Raw genomic sequence first — 23,364 nt, forward strand, 5'->3', positions numbered from 1 at the left:
AAATCCTGGATGCCCCATCATCTCGGGCATTGGCACTCTCACTGAAGGACTGTCTGGATATATGGACTCTCTACTCAGACCCTATGCCACCAGCACTCCCAGCTATCTCCGTGACACCACTGATTTCCTGAGGAAACTACAATGCATTGGTCGCCTCCCAGAAAACATCATCCTAGCCACCATGGATGTAGAGGCTCTCTACACAAACATCCCACACACAGATGGAATACAAGTTGTCAAGAACACTATCCCTGATGATGCCACAGCACAACTGGCTGCTGAGCTCTGTGCCTTTATACTTACACACAACTATTTCAAATTTGATGACAATATATATCTCCAGATCAGTGGCACTGCTATGGGCACCCGCATGGCCACACAATATGCCAATATCTTTATGGCCGACCTGGAACAACGCTTCCTCAGCTCTCGTCCACTCACGCCCCTTCTCTACCTATGCTACATTGATGACATCTTCATCGTCTGGACACATGGGAAGGAGACTCTGGAAAAATTCCACCACGATTTCAATAGCTTCCACCCCACCATCAACCTCAGCCTGGACCAATCTACACGGGAGGTCCACTTTCTTGACACCACAGTGCAAATAAGTGATGGTCACATTAACACCACCCTATATCGAAAACCTACCGACCGCTATGCCAACCTTCATGCCTCCAGCTTCCATCCCGGACACATCACACGATCCATTGTCTACAGCCAAGCACTGAGGTACAACCGCATCTGCTCTAACCCCTCAGACAGAGACCAACACCTACAAAATCTCCACCAAGCATTCTCAAAACTACAATACCCGCACGAGGAAATAAGGAAACAGATTAACAGAGCCAGACGTGTACCCAGAAGCCTCCTACTGCAAGACAAACCCAAGAAAGAAACCAACAGGACTCCACTGGCCATCACATACAGCCCCCAGCTAAAACCCCTCCAACGCATCATCAAGGATCTACAACCCATCCTGGACAATGATCCCACACTTTCACAGGCCTTGGGTGGCAGGTCAGTCCTTGCCCACAGACAACCTGCCAACCTGAAACACATTCTCACCAGTAACTGCACACCGCACCATAATAACTCTAGCTCAGGAACCAATCCATGCAACAAACCTCGATGCCAATTCTGCCCACATATCTACACCAGTGACACCATCACAGGACCTAACCAGATCAGCCACACCATCACTGGTTCATTCACCTGCACATCCACCAATGTAATATACGCCATCATATGCCAGCAATGCCCCTCTGCTATGTACATCGGCCAAACTGGACAGTCTCTACGGAAAAGGATAAATGGACACAAATCAGACATTAGGAATGGCAATATACAAAAACCTGCAGGAGAGCACTTCAACCTCCCTGGCCACACTATAGCAGACCTTAAGGTGGCCATCCTTCAGCAAAAAAACTTCAGGACCAGATTTCAAAGAGAAACTGCTGAGCTTCAGTTCATCTGCAAATTTGACACCATCAGCTCAGGACTGAACAAAGACTGTGAATGGTTTGCCAACTACAGAACCAGTTTCTCCTCTCTTGGTTTTCACACCTCAACTGCTAGAACAGGGCCTCATCCTCCCTGATTGAACTGACCTCGTTATTTCTAGCTTGCTTGCTAGCATATATATACCTGCCCCTGGAAATTTCCACTACATGCATCTGAGGAAGCATGCATCTGAGGAAGCATGCATCACCCACAAAAGCTCATGCTCCAAAACGTCTGTTAGTCTATAAAGTGCCACAGGATTCTTTGCTGCTTTTACAGATCCAGACTAACACGGCTACCCCTCTGATAAATGGGGAAGACTCCTAAGTATAGATGGGCCTGCACACAGTGGAATCAATGCAGTCTGGTGTGGCAGCAAAAGGGCAGGATCCACAGAATCTTCATAGGAGATCCACACACCCCTGCCTCTGCCTCCCTTGTGTCAATACCCAGTGGGGTTTGGAGGAAGGGATAGGATGGATTCAGCCACTGAATCCCCCACTCGCAAGACAGCTTGTGCAGCATTACTGGCCTCAGGGAGGATTCTGTTACAGCCCCACCCTTTAACCTGGGAGCCCCCTTATGCACAGTTCATTAAAGGCCTGATCCTGTGGCTACTGCTATCAATGGCAAAACAACCACTGATGTAGGACTGGGCCCTTACCCGGGCTATATAGAAGCCTGGCCCTGAAGGAATATAGGGATTATTCAGCAGTTTAACGGTTTTAAATTTAAGGCTTGTTAATGATGAAACAAAACAGTTATATCTAATATTTATGTAGGGTTAGGCTGTGCAAGTTGCCTAGAGCCCAGAGTAAAGGATGGTGCAGAGCCACACCACTTAAGGCTAGGGCACAATTCTACCTGAAAGCTGTTTAGGGTGCAGGTGAGTATCTCTGCTGCTACTCCCTGTCAGTCCCATTACACAGGCTGGTGGGGGACAGTCTGGGGTAGATTCCTCCCTCTTTGCACCTCTGGAGAGCAATCAGGGCCTGCTGTTTTGGCTGGCTCTTATTCAGGCTGTACAAGGCAAAAGGGCTGGCTCCAGGTTTTTTGCTGTCCCAAGCAAAAAAAAAAAAGCCGGAGTATCACCGCCGAAGCAAAAAAAACAACAACAAAATGGCCAGGGCCGGCTTTAGGACAATTCCCGGGAACTGGGCCCCACACCTAAGAGGGCCCTACAGCCTCTGCCAAAGTGCCACCAGAAACAGCGGCAACCAATTGAGCTGCCGCCATCTTCGGCGGCAGCTCTTTCGAATCGGGCCCCGTACGTCCTAAAGCCGGCCCTGGTGCTGGCCCTTGAAAAGAGCTGCCCCCAAAGAGTCGGAATGCCACCCCAGGCACATGATTGGACCGCTAGTGCCTAGAGCCGGCCCTGCAAGGCAGCAGGAGTGGGGCAGGGAGGAGAGGAGGGATGAGAATGCTCCTATAGCCTTCCCCAATACTGCACATGTATCTAATGACCAGCCAGAATCTGGCCCATAGTGATCACATGTTTGTACAAATATAGGTTTTCACAACAGAGACATACTTTGAATGAATGAGGTTCCGAGACAGTGGACGTTAGAAAAAGAACAGTCTGGGAAGCTGATGCCAAAGCAGGATTGATTTCTTTATTCTCTCTAATCTCAGTTCCATGATTCAGCATTTCCAGTGTAAATCATTTATAAAAAGGATGACACCACCCTGATTGGGTGGGCTGGAAATAAATCCAGGCCTAATTGAGGACCTGCTGAGCGATAGGACTCGAAATTCCCTGAACTAATAAACCATTCTCCAAAACTGGCTTTATCTGTAAACAGTCACCTACAGTATAATAAATACTTCAGTGGTTTAGAGGAGCCTCTGATATTATTTTTTTTTCACCTGGTTGAAAATGAATGCAGAGCACTAATTGCAGAAAAGTTGCTGGTGTCAGTGTTCAGTGAGTTGGTGCCACTTCTGAGCTGAGCAATTATATACTACTTGAGTGAAGCATTATTATAATAGCTCTCTGTAGGCGCAACATATGGCACTACTTTTGTTTTCAAGATGATGTTAACTGAATGGGTTTTTTTTGATTTGTGATTAAAAACACTACAACTTAACTCTTGTAGTTGTCCTGGCCTCTCAAAAGGTACAGAGTGAGTCGGAGGGACTGAAACTATTCATAGAGGGACCATGTATCCAATGATGAGCTCCCAAAATCCTAATAACCGGTTCTCTATCGGGTCTTCGGCAGCACTTCGGCAGCGGGGGTGTGTGTGTCTTCACTCACTCCGGGTTTTCGGCGGTATTTCGGCAGCAGGTCCTTCACCCAGAGCTAGTGAAGAACACCCCCCTCGCCAAAGTGCTGCCGAAGACCCAGTAGGGAACCGCACAGTGAGTAAAGCCCCACGTACCTATCTCCCCACCACCATCTGACCCCAACCCACATCCTGCCCCCCTCAGAACCCACAACCCATCAAACTCCCCCACTCCTTGTCCCCTGAGCACCCCCTCCCAAGACCCCCCACCCTAACTGCCCCCCAGGATCCCACCCCCTACCCAACTCGCCCTGCTCCCTGTCCCCTGACTGCCCCGACCCCATCCACCACCACCCCGACAGACCCCCAGAACTCCCAGGCCTACTCAACCCCCATCCCCTGACTGCCCCTTCCCAGAACCTCCACCTCCTCCAACCGCTCCCTGCCCCTTATCCAACCCCTCCTCACAGCCCCGGCCCAGTCCCCTTACCATGCTGCTCAGGGCAGCATGTATGGATGCCGCACGGCCCTCTGGAGCTTGCAGCCTTACCCCCTTACCTTGCTGCTCAAAGCAGCAGGAGCTGCAGAGCTGCCCAGAGCGCGGGCGCCCACAACCCGGCACGCTGGAGCTCTGCGAGGGGAGGGGTCAGGGGAGCATCCCCAGCTGGGAACTCAGGTGGGCCAGACAGGACGGTCCTGTGGGCCAGATGTGGCCCGCGGACCAGAGTTTGCCCACCTGCCAGCCCCTGTAATAACCGGTTCTACACCGGCTTCTAAATTTAACAACCAGTTCTTGTGAACTGGTGCAAACCGGCTCCAGCTCACTACTGCATGCATCCTTATCAAATCTTCTCTTTTTAGCTTAGGCTGGTTTTTTTTGTTTTTTGGGTTTTTTTTTTTTTGAGGGAGCTATATTTTGAAACTGCTTTTGCCTATTCATTTTCTTGTAGTTTTCCCATCTCAACCCTTCTCTTCCTGTTTCATTCTCTCTGTCGCTCTTCTCCTTCCCTTCTTTTTTCCCCTCTTCCCTTAGTTTTATTTTTTTATTTTCTGTTATTTTAAGCTGCCTCTGATTCAGTTTTCCTTTCCCTTGTTGGCTCCATTGCTTTCTGCTCTTCTCTATTCCATTATCTTCCTCCTTTCCTTGTCACCAGTCCACCTCTCTTCAGGTTAAAGGCCACTCTAGGTCAGAAATCCTATCCTAGGCCGGGTCTACACTACACGTTTAAACCAAATTTAGCAGCATTAAACCGATTTAACCCTGCACCCGTCCACACAATGAGACCCTTAATATCAATATAAAGGGCTCTTTAAATCAGTTTCTTACTCTTCCCCAACAAGAGGAATAGTGCTGAAAACGGTATTGCCATGTTGGATTAGGGTTAGTGTGGCCGCAAATCAACGGTATTGGCCTCCGGGCGGTATCCCACAGTACACCGTTGTGACCGCTCTGGAAACAATCTGAACTCAGATGCCCTGGCCAGGTAGACAGGAAATGCTCCACGAACTTTTGAATTGCATTTCCTGTTTGCCCAGCGTGAAGCTCTGACCAGCACGAGTGGCGATGCAGTCCCAAATCCAAAAAAGAGCTCCAGCATGGACCGTATGGTAGATACTGGATCTGATCGCTGTATGGGGAGACAAATCTGTTCTATCAGAGCTCCGTTACAGAAGATGAAATGCCAAAGCATTTGAAAAAATCTCCAGGCTATGAGACAGAGTCCACAGCACAGTGCTGTGTGACAAGCGTAACGGAAAGCCAAAGAATCAAATGGATGCTCATGGAGGGAGGGAGGGGGTACTGAGGACTCCAGCAATCCCACAGTCCTCGCAGTTTCCAAAAAGTATTTGCATTCTTGGCTGAGCTCCCAGTGCCTGTAGGGTCAAACACATTGTCCGGGGTGACTCAGGGTATATCTCGTCAATTTACCCCCCTCCCCTCCCCGTGAAAGAAAAGGGGAAAAAATCGTTTCTTGACTTTTTTCAGTGTCACCCTATGTCTACTGCATGCTGCTGGCAGATGGGGTGCTGCGGCACTGAACAGCAGCATCCTCTCACCTCCAATCCTCGGTGGTAGATGGTACAGTACAAAAGGACTGATAGCTGTTCTTGTCATCATCCCATGAGTGCTCCTGGCCGGCCTCAGGTGAGGTCGGCTGGGGGCGCCTGGATAAAAATAGGAATGACTCTCGGTCATTCCCGGCAGATGGTACAGAATGGCTGGTAACCGTTCTCATCATAGCAACTGAGAGCTGAGCTCCATCAGCTCCCCCCCTTTCATATCTAAAGAAAAGATTTTGTACTGCCTGGACTATCATAGCAGCAGGATGCTGGGCTCTTCTCCCCCCCACTGTTTAATGTCCTGCCTGGACTATCATAGCAACTGGAGGCTGCCTACCCCTCATTTTATCTCACTAAAAACTCAGTGTTTCTTAGTCCTGCATTCTCTATTACTTCATCACACAAATGGGGGGACACTGCAATGGTAGCCCAGGAGGGTTGGGGGAGAAGGGAAGCAATGGGTGGGGTTGTTGCAGGGGCACCCCCTAGAATGGCACGCAGCTCATCATTTCTGCGGGATCTGACGGCTGTGCTCTCTGGTACTCTAGTACACTTGCCCCATATTCTAGGCAGCACTGACTCTATTTTTAGATAAAACATAAAGAAGGAAATGACCCGGGGAGTCATTCCCATTTTTGTCTTTGCGCCCCCGGCCGACCTCAGCGAGGCCAGCCAGGAGCACCCATGACAGCAGCAGACGGTACAGAATGATTGATAACCGTCATCTCATCACCAATTTACAATATTATAGCAGACAGTACAGCAGGACTGGTAACTGTCTCTGCTACCTTGCAAAGGCAAAGGAATGCTACTGTGTAGCACTGCAGTACCGCCTCTGTCAGCAGCATCCAGTACACATACGGTGACAGTGACAAAAGGCAAAACAGGCTCCATGGTTGCCATGCTATGGCGTCTGCCAGGGCAATCCAGGGAAAAAGGGCATGAAATGATTGTCTGCCATTGTTTTCACGGAGGAAGGAATGAGTGACAACATTTACCCAGAATCACCCGCGACCATCATGTTTTTGCACCATCATGCATTGGGATCTCAACCCAGAATTCCAATGGGCAGGGGAGACTGCGGGAACTATGAGATAGCTACAGGATAGCTACCGACAGTGCAACGCTCCAGAAATCGACACTAGCCTCGGTACATGGATGCACACTGCCGAATTATTGTGCTTTGTGTGGCCACGTGCACTCAACTTTATACAATTTGTTTTACAAAACTGGTTTATGTAAAATCGGAATAATCCTGTAGTGTGAACATACCCCGAGAGACTCTTGTTCAGACTCAGGAGAGAGGGCTGGGCTATGGAAAGTTGTGACACATAACTCAGGCTTGCAGACACAGCAATCATGACTATTCACATATGTTTTCTAATAGCCCTACTTGTAGATGTAGATTGACTCATGCAATCGTGAATTATGAGTTGCATTTTCAGAGAGAAGAACAATGAAGGAAAACACCATGCAAAAACTGTAACACTGGGTGAGGACTGCAAATATTTTATGCATTAGTTCAAATTTGTAAAAATTCCTTTTGACTGTATTCATGCCCTTTTTTTTTGCATTTTCCTCCCGTGAATATTCCAGTGAATACATTTACTGGTAGCTTCAAGAGAGTCAAGTGAATATCCCAGAACAATCATCAAGAAAAAATGTCAAATTCAGATTTCTGGCTATTTGTACCAGGAACCTGATTTTAAGAGTTTTCTCATGCAGTCAAGGACCTGCAACATGTCACCTGTGTGTCTAATGTAAACTATTGTAATTTTAAATATGGAATGCTTGCACTGAACAGCTTGCTAGCAAGCTACCGGCCAAAAATGATTAAAAAACATGAATTGCCTGCAAAAAGCACAATTTTCTCAAACACAAAAAAGGGTAAACTTCATTATTTAAAATATACATTACACATTTTCCTGAATCTAATAAAAACAAAACTTTAAGCACTGAGGCCCAGTTCCTCAAAGGTATATAGCTGCCTAAGGGCCTTGCCAAAACAATCATAGGTGAATCTTTACATATCCTAGCAGCAATTACATTACTATATCCTAGCATCAAAAAATCCCATATAATTGTATGAGAAATTTCCCAGAAGGTTATGATAGACTCCAGTCAAGGTAAAGCTAATAAATCCATAGTCATCTGATGTCACAGTACTGTAGAATCCTAACTTATTCTGTTTTTCCATTTCGCTACTGAATCAATCATACAGTATCTCAATCAGATGTGAAACAGCCAATCTAATTCTGCAGATGAGATTTTCCACAAAATGATGATATTAAGGAAATGGGCAGTTAAAGGGTAAAATGGACCATATGTCCACCAACACCTGTTGTATAGCACAACAGGGCACCATTGCTGCTGTTTGGTTAATGCCACACGTGTCTAGGAGTTACGAGTCTTTGTGCCTGATCCTGTAACCTTTAATGCACGAATAGCTTCACTGATATCAATGGCACTACTTACTTGAGTAAGAGCGTCAGGATCAAGCCTGTTTGGTTCATTGTCTGTCTATTATGAGTTTATCACTGTCCTTGTTGTTTTTATAGCAGTATTTTTGAATGTATTGCAAAGAGAGACATTGTGTGTGGTCAGGGAGCAATTTTTTTTTACAAACGAAGTTGCCAAGATTCTGACTTGTGAATTTCACAAAGTTCTGTTTTTATTTTGTGGGTTTTGAGGCCTACAATCTACTGTATATAAAACACACACACACACACCCCGTATAATAGTTGGCTGGCAGTTCACTAAACTAGGAGTTTAAGCTCTATAGTACAGAAATTAAGCTAATGGAGAACTGGCCTATGGTGAACTCAGATGTGTGCACACATGAACACATACAGTCTTCATAGGTGCACATTCAGATCTGCACTGTGTGTGGAAAGAACCCACTAAAGATCACCTACCTGATACGAGAATAATAAGGAGCTTAGCCTTAGCTTCCAGCAGACTGTGAAAGTATTGAATAGTAGCAGGGATATCTTTTACATAGTAGAGCATCTGGAAATGAAAAGAAATACTGTAAAATAAATATTCCAAGCCTGAGAGGTTTCTTGGAGATTGATGGCAAATGTAGGGGCGTTGACAGTGTCTGTCTGTGTGTACCCAGAAAGCAGGCAGAAAATGAGCAGATAGTGGGAGCAGCAGTGGGAGGTAGCCCTCAGAGGAAGCTGAGGCTACAGCTACACAAGAGAGCTCACAGAGTGGCAGATGCACCAATGCAGCTACACTTCTGTAAGCTCTCTAATGTAGCCACTCAAAGCTGACTAGGCGACAGCTCTGTCAGCTTAACTACTCCAGCCCCCACGAGCAGCAGTAGCTATGTCGTGGGAGAAGCTTTCAGCAACTCCTGCTCTTGTGGTAGAGAGATGAAAAAATAAGGGATGTCCCTTGTAATAAGAGACTGTTGGCAACCCTAAGGGTCAGCTCCTAAATAATATAAGTGGATTTACTAGAAGCCCTAAGTAAGAGGCATCAGGTAGTTTCTCAGAGCCACAGTTTGGTCCCTGATTCCCCCTTTGCTCCAGTAAGTAAGTAAGCTGGAGCAGCCCTTGACCTGGAGCAGATAACTTCCTTTTCTGCACCAGCTCAGCTCTGCGGACTGACGCACTGTGGGGGAGGGCAATGTATAAGCTCCACCCACTTCTCATCCATCTGCATGAGAGGAGGTGACTGCTCACACTTTGCAGCAACATGGGTACCCTGCACAGAGGCGTGAGAGGGTGTCTTATGCCCTCCTACACCTTGCCTGGGTGTGTTGGGCAAGTGACTGTCTTGCCCTAATTTTTTTGTCCAGGTTTGCATTGGAAACCTTTTAAAAAAAAGAAACTTAAAACTTTTGTGTAATTCCTCTGACCTCTGGATCAGACATGATTAGCACTCTAGGATTTCTGCTCACCTGGAGAGCTCCATCACAGAAGTGGAGAGTTTACATTTTTTATGACCAGACTGTTAGCCCTCTCATCAACAGAGAAGCACTGACCACTTAAAGGGACTGTGTTTTCCTTGTCACTTGTCTAATGCCTAGAAAACCAAGTAGGTGCCAAAACACCTTGGACCCAATCCTGCTCCCATTGAAATCAGTAGTAAAACTCCACTTGACTGCAATAGAAGTAGTATGGATCAGGTATTCTGTTTAAGAAAAGTTGTCCCTAGAATGAAACGATGTGCAATAGCTCACACTCCAGGGAAGTGGTGTTAAGGTTCTATCATTTCCTGAATGACACCACTTAACCAGGCTGTGCAGCGATTTCAGCACAGAAGTGTATAATATAATGTTTGCTAACATTCTTCTCTGCCCCCTTCCCAAAATCCTTCTGGCAAAGTCTGGTCCACAAACGCGTCTTTCTGTGACATCATTAATCATTCTAGGGCTTTGTCTTCACTGGGGCCTTGTCTTTACTTTTTTTACCTCAGGGTAACTAATACAGCTGAGCTATTCCAAGGCAAAACCACAGTGGAGACAAGGCATAGATAATGTAGGCAAGGTCAAGCCCAGGTGGTGATATAGTGCTCACCTCACCTAGTTTAACTGATGGTAAAACTACAGTGCCTTGTCTCCACTGTGTTTTTACCGTGGGTTAGCTCACCCGCATTAGTTACTCTGAGGGGAAAAAATACACAGATTTTTAACAGTGAAGACACTGTCTGTAAGAACTTCAGTGAACCTAGAAGTACAAAGAGAATTTCACAAAGAGGGAAAATTAAAAAAAAAATTACGTCTCTGCTGACTGCCACCTAGCCTGGTTAATGAGGCTACTGAACCCTAAAATTGCCTTGCTACACTTCAGTTTTCATTTTTGCTGCTCACTTATACTTAAGTAGGTTGAGTTTATTTCTTCATAATTCTCTACCTTTCTTCTCATTAAAGTGCATAGCGAGGTCACTGACCTTAGGCATACTTGGTAGAGACGGATTTCAACAATATCTACTATGCAGAGCTTTTACCTGAATCATGTGAATAAAGTCCCATTTCTTAAACTCTTTTTTCTCATTCATTCGACTTTCGTATTCAGACGATGTCTCCTTATGCCAGGTAAACTTTATGTTCTCAAGGTTCGGTGTCTTAGCCACACGTTCTAAAATACAGAGAGGATGGTGTTTAGTCTATCCCATTTGCAAATGTGGAAACAATTTCCATTCAGAATTGTAATGTAGCCAAAAGTTACATGTTGGCATCATTTTTAATGTAATAACAGAATATTCAAAATGAAGCCTATATGTTATAGTATGTGAACAAATGAAGAGAAATAGTAAAGATGGGCCCAGTTCTGTGAGGGACTGACTGGTCAGGTCTTTGTGGGATGATGTACAAATGGGATCTGATGCCTTTATCATTGGCACTCTTCGCTGTAGAGACTTTTCAGTAGAAATGAGCAAAAATTTGGAAGTTAGGAACTTCATCTGGCTCCAGCTTCCTCAAAATCCTAGTGCTTGGACCCAAGCTTTAGTTTGGTCCATTACAGAAAGAAGCAATGTTTAAGATCCTCATCCCAACTTCTCCAAGTTTTAAGTGTGTTCAGAGCCAGGCCTTTTGTTCAGGGTCTTGTACTGAAGAATGAAAGGAAGGGAGGGTATTTTAGAGTGATGCTAATTACAGGAGAGTAATAAGAGAAATATTTGCAGCATTGTTTTAATGTGTTTACAAAGACTGAATATTAGGAAGAGGGAAGTGTGTTTAGAGTGGGCTCACTTTGACTCAAGAGCCTGATTCACCACTGCACTCCCAGTTTTATGGTAGTGTAACTACGTTGTTTCCAGTAGTTATATCAGCATAAAAACAGCAGCATCACAGTGGTAAATTCAGTCTAAGATGTGCACCACTTGTTCAGAAGAACATGCTTTGTTAAAATCAGCACTTTAACACTGCTAATCAAAGTGTTTCTCTTCTTAGGGCTTTGATGATGATATATCCCAGCAGAATAGATGAGAAATGCTCCATCAGGGTTTATGTTCCTTTCCTTTACTAGTGGAGATGGGCTACCATTTCTGGATGCTGCTGCTGTTACTCTGTTCTCTTCCATTAAGCAGTCACTGGCCTCTATGCCCACAGTTCAAATCCAATTTGCTATTCTAAACTCAGCCATCAATCAGCAGCAGTCCATATCACTATCGCAAATAACTGGTACAATCTGGTTCAATTTAATTGCTAGACAGTTTGTGAGGAGACATAGGAAGAAAATCGGACCACTGACCACCTCAGACAGCCATTTCTTTATGTCAAAATCCAAACAAGGCAAACTGGTTTGGATAAAATAGGAGTCTTCACCTAAAAACTCATCTGAACCCCAAACTTTCTCTTTAGCAGTTCTGCAAAGTTCTACTCATTCTCTCCCAAGTTTATTCCAGATTTGCATGGCAGTTCTGTCTTCCAGGGTCCTCTTCCTGGTTTCAGAAGCTCTGAAATACCACAAGAGATAACAGTTCTTGTGGCTTGAACTGAAACTGGAAATACAAGGATCTTGGCAGTACAAAGGGGCTTTAATATGTAAATGAGAATCAGATCCACAATGTTTAATAGCTGTATATGAGACAATGTTCTGCTGGCCAGGAAACTCAGAGGGTGTTGCAATTTAGGTGGAGACTTTATTTGGAGTCACAGCATAAACCCAAGCTCATCTAGGGTAATGGACAGATGTGCTTACTTTAGAGGATTAGCTTGTTCCTCCCAGAGAACGAGTAACAGGTGAGTCTGATAATTTGACTTCTGAATTGCCAAACAGATTGTATTTCCAATTCTCCAGGATGAGAAATTGGGGCTAAAAACCTAGGTAGATACTTGTTGTGGACATGGTTACACATCAACAGAATTTTAGTTAGAAATTTAGTTTAATATTTAATTTTTAGTTTAAGAATTCTTAAAATAAAGGAAACAACTTAATTTTTCCTATTTATCTTTCTGAAAAAAATGACCCAAATAGGATTATACAGCCAATTAACTGACTAGAGATTAGAGGCGGTCACAAAATACACAAAGATTTCATGAAAGCCTTGTCTTGTGTGGTATGCATATCCCATAAATCCAGACAGTTCCAAGTGAGAATTTCGAGGCGGATCAGAACTATTGGATGCATAACCAAAGCAAACTGTCAAAACTTTTGATGTTTGACCGTCACTAGTCTAAATCTGGGGCAATCTAAAGTTAGTAGGGAAGCTTGCACTTCAGCTCTGAGATAGATAATTTTTTTATTAACGGTTCCCTATGAACCCCCTTTTGTGCTCATCTCCTCACATGTCCTATGTGCTACCTTTAAAATGAGCAGAAAGCTGTGTGATGGAGGCAGCTAGTAAAAAAATGATGTGCTTCCTGCAAGCGTCTTGAGGTTTCCCAGGTTTTGAACTTAGTCACTGTACAAAATAATGGCTATTTCTCTAGGATTTCCTGCAGCATAGGTGCCAACTCCGTGGGTGCTCTGGGGCTGGAGCACCCACAGGGAAAAATTGGTGGGTGCTCTGCACCCACTGGCAGCCAAGCTCCCCACCCCACCCCACCTCAGCTCACCTCACTCCACCTCCACCTCCTCCCCTGAGCACGCCGTGTTCCCCCCTTCTCCTCCCAGCGCTTGCTGGCACAAAACAGCAGTTTTGCTGTTGGGAGGGAGCGGGGAGTAGCAGGAATGTGGCACACTCAGGGGAGGAGGTGGAAAGAGGCGGGGCTGGGGCAGGGATTTGGGGAAGGAATCCAATAGGGGCAGGGAGGGGATGGAGTTAGGGCAGGGACTTTGGGGAAGGGGTTGGAATAGGGGCGGGAGGGGGCAGGGCCGGGGGCGGGAGGGGGTCCAGCACTCACCAGCATCAGGAGAAGTTGGTGCCTATGTCCTGCAGAACATCTCAGACAGTGCAAGTTTGTGTATGGAAGTGTTGTTGTAGCCATGTTGGTCCCAGGATATTAGCGACACAAGGTGGGTGAAGTAATATCTTTTATTAGACTTCTGTTGGTGAGAGAGACAAGCTTTTGGCACTTACCGAGAGCTCTTCTTTGGGTCACCTGATTATCTGTCTGTCTCTTTCACCAATAGAAGATGGTCCAATAAATGATATTGTCATTATGATAAAAGGTATTGCATACCTTGTCTCTCCAAGTTCGTTCACGTTAAGAATCCTGCATTTTTAAAGGTGTCCTCTAAGCCTGAGGGTATATCTACATCGCAGTTAGACACCCGCAGCCAACCCATGCAGGCTGACTCTGGCTCATAGGACTCAGGCTAAGGGGATGTTTAATTGCAGTGTAGCAATTCGGGCTTAGGCTGCAGCCCAACCTCTGGGACCTTTCCACCTCGTGGAGTCCTAACGTCTGGCCTCCAACCCAAGTCCAAATATCTACACTGCAATTATACAGTCCTGCAGCCCAAGCCTACAAGCCTAAGTTAGCTGGCACAGGCCAGCTCTGGGTTTTTAATTGCAATGAGACATACACTTAGAATGTTAGCATTTTGGATGAGAGAAAATAGTGTATTATTTATGGTGTGAAGGCACCCAGCACATTCCAGGCACTCTCCGTAAAGAAGCTGCAGAGTGTGATTCTCCACAGCCTTGTGTAGTCACTTGCACATTTTGATCTGTTACTGGTTTGTGCCCATGAGGAGCAAGGCTGGCCACAGGCCCTGCTTCCAAAAGCGTACAATCTATATGTAGAAATCAGTTTGCCCATCACCAGAATATGTATAGCCATGTACTGATGGAACCCAGTAGGTGTTTGACAGTACATAACTGGCTAAGATTGGCAATCAAAATGAATACATTTAGTTGAAACTTCAGTGAGAATTTGGCCAAGTGCAAAGACTAAACACTCATACTTTGTTTTGTGAAAAATGTCCTGGCATACCTAATAATCAGTGAGAATCTCTGATTTATGTAGAGAGGCATGTTCTAGGCCTCTGAGCATAGGACTGAAAGCAAAGATCTTTTGAATGCCAGTTTGTACATTAATGCTGTCTGTATATTGGGCAAGCTAATTAACCCCTATGCCTTAGTTACCTAATTTGTGAGGACTATACTTAACTCACTAGAGTATTATGAGGATTAAGTAGTTAATATTTGCATACCACTTAAAATAATTCTTGGCATTCTTGTTAAACACAGTCTCAAGCAGGCCCTTCAATGCCATTCTGGGACACTGAGTCAGTACCATCTGAGGGAAGAGCACCACGCCACTTAAACACAAACACTACATCCTAAAACATCAAGGTTTTACTTATAGTTCTCTCATCCAGTTACTGAACCCTATCTAGTTTATAAAATCTGACCACCCTAACACTGTACATACTGATAAATACTGTGCCATAAAAATCGCTCTAAGAGTGGGATAAGCAGAAGCATCTGTGTAGTTATAAGGTTTGTCCATGCAGAGCTCTTTGCAGGATAAGGAACTAGGACATTGCTAAGAAGGCAGGAGTCTGCAGTACAGTTGAAAAATTACTAATCCTAAGTGAAGATAGTAACTTTTTCCTCTTTTTTGAGGTGAAATTGGAACAAAAAGTCTTATAAAGATGATATATTAGTCAGTGGTCAACTTTGTTAAATGCATTTGCTAGTTCAAATACCTTTGTAGCTGAGGATTTGTTCATCGTTTGGCTCTATCACCTCATTGTTAATGGTAACTCCTGGATATTTAGCCTGTATTTTTGAGAGAATCTGAAGGTCAATTTCACCTAGGATACAAATATGAAACAGATTTAAAAAATCAGAGCAAGTATAAATGTGAGGATTCTGCTAGCTATCATCCTTCCCAAAATCCCTCTTAAAAAAAAAAAGTAGGTCTCAGATCAGTTGCCTAGGTGATTAAATCCATTATTTATGTACTGGACAGATATCACATGGGCATTGGCAGTGTAGTCTTCCACATATTGCTCTCACTGAATTTCTTCAACCCCATCCTAGAAGACCATCAGTGCCTCATGAGTCTGACTTCTCTGACACTATAGCACTGGTATCAGATGTGATGTTCTGTAGCGATATGTACACATCCTCTCAAAAATGGACTGAACCTCCTATTTTGTTTCATACATGCCACTAAATAGCTGTCATCTGGTTTTAACAACTATTAGAGAGCGGTCAATACCAAAACCAGGGATACAATCATCCCTGATCTTTGGCAAAGTATAGCTCTGGATCCAAACTGCACATCTGCCCCATTTCTACTCTCTACCAACCCAGGCAGGTGTGGAACCAATGAATAGAGGTAAAAAGTTCTGTGTCCTGTTAGAAAATCCCTAAGCCATCACAGTATTCCCCCATTTGTATTTTACAAGGCCATTTGGAGAGTCTTTTGTGTTTATTTCTGAGAGTGAATTAGAGGTCTTTGTTGGCTAATGAGACACATGAGGAGGGAAACAAAAGGAAAATTAATTTGAAAACTGAAGCAAATCTCCATTTTTTCCTTTGGTGCTTAAAGTGCTTTGCTCTTTCTGTGACTGATTAAGCTCAATACTGTGTGTCTGTGTATACAGCATTAAGCAAATATAACACTACTGGCTGCTTTTTCTCAGTACACAAGGGATCATTCAAAGCAGCTGCAGTGATTTTATTGATGAGTGTATTAATAGGCCAACATTTAAATTCCTAGTCCAATATGCAGCATCAGTAAAGCAAGCAAATAAGACGTTCATTTGTATGACGAAGGATGCCAAGGACACTGTGCTGTAATGCTTTATAAAGGCATTGTTTGGACTGCACTGGCTGCATAGTTTTGGTGTTCAGTGTTGGTCACCTTATTTGTCTAAACATTCAGTTAAGGTAGAGAGAGTGAAAACAGAGGGCAACTAAAATGAAAAATTAAATAGAGGGTCTTATTTACAAGGAGCAGCTGGATTTAGTCATGAAAGGTGACAAGATTGAAGTATTTAAACGATGTTAAAGTGTAAAATGTTTGACATTCAGTCAGAGTAGAACTATGGGACAGAGATTTAAGATCGCAGAGAGCATATGCAAGAAGAATTTATGAAGGGATGGTGAATAGTTGGAATGGACGTCCAACTGAGTAGGTGGAGTCAAGCAGCATTAATGTACTTAGGCAAAACTGGCTAACTGGGGTGAATTTGGTAAGTTGAAGAGATACAGATGTGTTTGAGAGTGGCTGGCTCACCTTCCTGGAGGCAAGCAGGCAACTTTCCACATGCTCATTCCTTCCTCTCTCTCTCCCCACCAGCTTGGTTTAATGTGACTTTTTTTGGTACACATGGTACTTATGACTCTCATTATCTAAGCACCTTACACTCTTCACTTTATCTAGCCTCACAACACCCATGTGAGGTAGGGAAGTACTATTATGCCCATTTTACAGATGGGGCTCTGAGGAACAGAGTTGCCAAAGGTAACACAGGAAGTTGGCAAAAGAATAGGAAATTAAATTCAGGTCACCTGTGTCCCAGGCTAATGACCTAACCACTGGACCATCCCTTCTTCTTGTCATACCAGTGCAGACATGAAGAGGTCCATGCCTTGCTTCTAGACCTACTATATGTCATGTGACAGGATGCTGGGCAAAGGGTTTCCAATTCAGCCCTCTGTCATGCCAGCTCCTATTTAGGGGGATAAATTAGAGATGGCTGGAGATAACCTGGCCCTAATTGGGTAAGCAAAGACAGCTGCTGCCTGATTAGCCTGGGGCTGTACAAAAGCCTCAGGGCGGGGGGGGGGAAGGGCGGAAAGCAGAAAGAAAGGGAAAAAGCAGGGAGTGGAAGCAGGGAGGTCATTCTCCGCTCCCTCCCTCCTGCCTGCCTGCAGATGGTGAAGGGCCAACTGTGAAACAGTGGTGGGAACAGGCCTGTGAATAAACTGCACCAGTGGTTACTAAACCCAGGGTCTCAGAGTGACTTTGTAGACTTGGCAGAGGCAGGAACCATGGGGGCCCTGCAGCGCTCTGCTACATGCTACTACAGTTTTTAACTTCACACTACAGTCAAAGGGTTCAAGTCTTGCACTATTTGTGTGTGAATAAGGCCCTGTTAAAGGTACATAAAAACATGGTTTAATCTTTTCAGAGCTAAGTATATTTTTAAAAACAAATGTTTACATGGCATTTGTGTAAGCATGTTCTTTCAAAAGAGGGAAATTGAATTTCAGAAGTAACAAATAGCTGTGGTTTTGCTATCACCACAAAATTGCTTTTTATTGAAAATCAGAGCAAATTAATTTGTTCACAGTCTGCTGTGGGAAAATCTGGGAACATGGAATTGTTAACTAACTACTACAGAGTTCATCTTCTGTATCAACCTTCTGTAAAAAAAATTATCCCTTTGGAAAGGCTGTGCCAGTCTCAGTAAAATAAAATCTGAATTTCCCATTTCCATATGTTGATGGAAATTTCTACTCTTCATGGCCACACCACCCCTACGTTATTTTGAAACAAAAAAACTTTGACTCATGACTTAATCTACAACCTTAATTAACTTCAGTTAGTTCTTTTATATGCAAACAGGTGTCCTGAGGCATTTTATAATCAAATATGCGGCAGCTTGCATTATCAACAATTTGGCAATTAGGCTATTGGAAGTATTTAAACTCTCTAATACAATTACCTTTTAAAGGCTATCACTATGTTCACCATCAAGTTTCTAATTAAAAATTTTAAATAAAGGGATAGTTTACAGCACAGTTGATGCCTTTTATGGTTTTTACAGGTACAGCAACATTAGGATGCTGTGCACTGAAGTGGAAACTTAATAAGGCACAAGCTGTAGTCAACAGCAGACTCTCTCCATCTTCTGGTATAATGGGCCCAAACAGCTACATTGAATGGCCAGATCATGCCTGGCCTTAGTGTGGGTGCACTAGGGATGAGAGAAGCAGGATGAGTGCATGGAGCCATCCATCCACCTGTGCTCTCTGCACCAAGGACCAGCAACAATCATGTTCCCTGCATGCTGGAGGGCCCAGAAAGGGAGGAGACCCCAGGAAGAACAATCTTTACTGAGCTCTCACAGGGTTTTACAGCATCATACTGGCCTCAATATGGGCCTGAGGCTACATGAAACTGGTGTGAACCCATTAAAATAACGAACCGCTGAACCTTCTTTATTGATTCACAAACACTCAGGTGGGGGGAGAAACCTCAGCAAATCCGAAAACAGTTTAAAGTATAATGGTAGTTGAGCAAATGAGCTGTCCTGAGTGCAGCATATGACTTCAGTCCACTCTCAGAGCCAATGAGAATCCAGCTTCTCAATTATGGCAAAATGAGCAATTGCCACTTTATTCTCTCCGATTAGACAGTTAAACACCCCACTAACTGACTCAAATGATCCTGTGAGAAACAACACTTTTTTGGCATAAAATGATCCCCCTTGTTTAGAAATAAATCTCTCTACTCTGTCTCACTGTCAAGGTTATAACTAATTACTCGGCGTTTACACATGGCTATTCTTATGTGTAAGGAAAGATTGAAAAAAATGAGATTAGTCTTCAGAGATGACATGACTAAAGCATTTAAATTACATTAAGGGTTACTTTCAACTTGTTGATCTAATAGAGTTTAATGAGCAGACTAGAACTAAGGGACATCAGTATTAAGTGGGGAGACTTATAGTGCCTTCCTAAAAAATTATCCCTTTGGAAAGGCTGTGCATATCAGGTAGGGAGGCCACTCCCTTATTTATCTGCATATTTCCCTTCAGGTTTTCAGCAGCACCCAGACACCACAGTGGCTGAAAAGATGGTGGCTACCAATACCTTGTCTACCCTAACATCACTATCACCAGTGGACCAGAACTGGGGGCACAATAGTGGGAAATGTTAGGGGGGAAAAAACCTTGTGTGACCAAGCTGAAAGTATCTGTCTCCTGCACATCCCATCAGCAAATGGGGATTCAGAGATGCATGTTTGATAACGTTATATAACTATCTAAAGCATAGGAATTCTTGGGAACCAGTAATTTCTATAAGAGGCCTTTGTGGTGAGCATGGTCAGAGATTATTCAGATGAACTTGTAATGTAATGTGACAGCAGGAACAAAGAAAGCTAGAGATTTTAAGGTTCATATGCAGAGGCCTTTATGTACCAGGAAGGAAATAGGTTTGTGGTTTTTTTTTAAACTTTATTCATGACCTGCTCCATCCTTGGCACCTAAAGATCCAGAAGGTATCAGTTCTGCGTAGGTAGTGTACAGAAGTACAGTAAAACTGAACAAGTTACAGGAGAGACTGATTTATGTGAAGGTTCAAGGGATTTTATGAGCTTGGCAAGATGAAAAATGAAGGGAGATAGGACAGCCATGTGAACTGGTTTTTGGGTGTGAACACTTTGGGCTAACTTGAGCCAGCTAGGTACAATCCTGATTAGAGGATAGTGCCACAGAGGGAGCTCGGGGAGAGATTTCTTGTGAGGGGTACACAAGGGGGCAGGAGGCGGTTCCTCATACCCTGTTTGTACATACATACCTGGGACGGACACACATACTAGGACCCAGCATTGTGTCCCCCATTGTGTGCAGCATGGTGGATGGGATATAGAAGATTAAGAGAATTTACAGAATGTTTCCTTCCCTTTTCTTTGATTTCCTTTCCCCTTCTCTTCTTATCTAAAGATAATAATCCGTACCTGCGAGATCTGTAGATGTGTATGGCAGGCACGGGGCTAAATCCCAAAGATTTGCTTGCTTTGTATTCATTCCTTACTCAGGCAATCAGCAGGAGTTCTGCCTTACACAGCACTGAGTAATGAGCTCAGGCCCTCTGAATTTGGGGGGTAGGGAGAATACGTCAACTGCAACATAATCCCCTTTCACGCCCCAGCCTCACAGAATCTCTGCAGGACTCCTGCTATGTGAAAATGAAGGTGGTGGGTTTGTGAAGATACATGTTGGGCTGCAGTGGATTTCCCAGTCCCTCAAACGGACAAACTATTATTCAAGCAACTAAGGGTGAGCAGGAACAGGTCTCTAAGTAGTAACATGGAATAGGTTAGTTTTTGAGCCAGTTGCTATAGATTATTTTATGAAGGTAACTCAAATAAGCCTGTAAATTTGCTCTGCTATTCCCTTGGAGTTATTCTGAGTACAGATTTGCAGCTGTGTGATGCTTTTGGTTGGTGGACCTCGGCCAATATCACCAGAAACCTTGTTTCTACCAGTGACCCAAGTTTGGATTTGAACCCATTTTTTTCAAGGAATGGTGCATCGACCCACCTATTGTGATGTTGATTCTCATCTGTGATTTGCCATCCAATAGTCCCACAGGAAAAAATAAATATATACAAAGCTTCAAGGCTTTACTGTACCTGAACCACCACCTACACTTAGAATATTGATTGCAGACTTGCCATTTCCAATGCTGAAAACAAAAATAGGTTTGCATATTTTAGGCTAGATAGTTAATAGATTCTTTTCATTAGTGCAAAGTTTTAACAGCCTTAGAAGAAACACACTCACAGCCAGAGTCAGAGATGCCAAGAGAAAAGAAGGCAGAGCAGAGACTGATCTGCTGTGGTAAATGCAGCCAAGAGATCTAGACTAATAAAGCAGCACATCTTGACTTTAGCTAGGAGAAGATCATTAATGACTGGGGTTAAATCCTTTCTCTGTTAAAATCAATGGCAAAACTCGCATTGACTTCAGTGGGATCAGGATTTTACCTCTTTTTAGAGGGTTGTGGCTGATCCTTCTGCATTGTAAGAGGGGAGGTGTGACCAAAGAACCCTATATTGGCACCTGGTAAGGGAGTAATAGGAATATCTTGAGCCTGACAGGTACATTCTGGTTCAATGAAGAGTGTCAGTGAGGTCTTAAATGAAAGCTGGGTCACACTGGTCATTATCATCGTTGCCAAATGTATGTGTGGATACTATGTAAGGAGTTACGTATGTATACATACACACTGAAAATATGTTCTTCGATTCTGTATCGAGGTGAAAAAACAGGCTGTCAGATAAGAGATGTTCATTCACCTCTCCTTCTGTCAGTATGTAAATTATACATGTTAAGAAACTCGATGGATGCCCGCTTATATACAAAGCCAAAGAGATGTGAAGTAAGCAGGGAAGCAGCACACAAGAAAAACAAGCCACAGGAGGGCAGACATTAAACTTGGCAGTATAAATAGAAGGCAAAGAAGACACCTTCTTGTCCTGGAAGTAAACAGGCAGTGTATTCATTCATGAAAACCGGATCTCAGCTAACCTTCATTGTAAAGCTGCAAAAGACTCTGGGTGAGAGAATGTCTTTAACAGGAGTTTAGCCTGTTATGATTGTCTTACATGTAACCATTTGTTTCTAATACTTTACTCATTATCACTTGAATTTTTGATAATAAAGTTATTCATGTCTACACTACAGATATACCTAACTGCTGTGGTGTCAGAAATGCTGGACCAGAGCTGAAACTTACAGCCTGGTGTGTACATGATTCATGGGGACAGCAGACCAAGTATTTATGTGAGTAACCAGTGATGGGGCTGGATATTACAGGCACAGCCCAGAAGAGAGCACTTGAATGGCTAGAAAGTTGGCAGTGTTGGAAAGCTGTCGCTGAGCTCAGCACAGGCAAGGACTCCCAACCACAGAAGGCAGGGGGTAAGAAGGTGAATCACAGCCCTGGGTACCCCGAGAACCATCACCACAGCACTCCCCTCTCTCTAGGCTACAGGCCAGAGGGCTTACACACAACTAGAAATGGATTCTGAAGCACGAGCCCTGCAATTCCCTCTGTCTGTGGGAGAATGGGTTTTGAGAATCAGGGCCTGGCTGGGAAACAGAACTTCCATCCTGTGATAAATTTTGAGTTTTTGAAAATGAGATTTCCTAAATCAGGATGAAAACTAAATTGTTCCTGAGACTGAAATTCCAAAATAATTGTTTCAGAAACAATAAAACGTTCACACTTCCTGGACTTGCCAGCTGCCTGCTGTGTGGGTGGCTGGGCTGTCCAGCTCCTTTCCCTGCTTGAGCAGCTGGGAAGCCAGCCTGCTGGCAAGCGTAGGTAGCCCCCTGTGACAAGCAGATAGCCATGGAGCTGAGGAGCCAGGGATCCCAGGGAGCCAGACAGGCTAGCAGGAAAGTTGATGGAATCAACACGTTCTCATGGAACATTTCCACTGGAAAATGCTGATTCAACAGAACTGAAAACTGTTCTGTTGGAAAATTTCAACCGGCTGTATTTTGCATGTATATTATACAAGCACTTTTAGCTTTTTTTAAGTACTTTGCAAAAGTATTTATATTTTACAGATGAGGAAATTGAAGCACTAAGAAAGGTTAGGTAACTTGCTCAAGATCCCATTACAAGGCGTTGGCTGAGTTGGGAACAGAAACCCAGGGTGAAATCCTGCTCTCATTGATTTCCATGGATCCAGGATTTTAACCAGGTCTTCAAGGGAAGGTTGTCCGTAAGCTTATTTGATTAGTAAATACATTGTGTGAAAGCCAGAGAGAATCTTTAATTTCAGTTAAAATGCTATCTGTTTTTTTTTAAATATAAAAGCCTTAAATAAAATTATTAAAATCCTATGCAGTTTGTTAATATATTTTTCATACATTAGTGTTTATTAAATCTAAGTTATATTTGCATACAAGGAAACAATTAGATCTATTTATTTCCTGCTAGTCAGACCTCATCACAAAAAAAGGCCTTAGTG

At 43.9% G+C, this 23,364-nt stretch overlaps 1 protein-coding gene across 5 annotated transcripts in view; it reads right to left on the reverse strand.

The window, feature by feature from the left end:
* Positions 1-23,364, reverse strand: part of HNMT (histamine N-methyltransferase) — a 73,967-nt gene that overhangs the window by 45,250 nt on the left and 5,353 nt on the right. For all 5 annotated transcript variants that reach the window (XM_030580705.1, XM_030580704.1, XM_030580702.1 and 2 more), the window contains 4 exons: positions 21,013-21,065; positions 15,341-15,448; positions 10,746-10,876; positions 8,705-8,798 (listed from right to left, as the gene is read on the reverse strand). In XM_030580705.1, the coding sequence (XP_030436565.1) occupies positions 8,705-8,798; positions 10,746-10,876; positions 15,341-15,448; positions 21,013-21,065 (386 nt within the window). The remainder of the gene's footprint in view (positions 1-8,704; positions 8,799-10,745; positions 10,877-15,340; positions 15,449-21,012; positions 21,066-23,364) is intronic.

This window comes from Gopherus evgoodei, chromosome 11 (assembly GCF_007399415.2).
Source record: "Gopherus evgoodei ecotype Sinaloan lineage chromosome 11, rGopEvg1_v1.p, whole genome shotgun sequence".
Taxonomy (NCBI): Eukaryota; Metazoa; Chordata; order Testudines; family Testudinidae; genus Gopherus; species Gopherus evgoodei.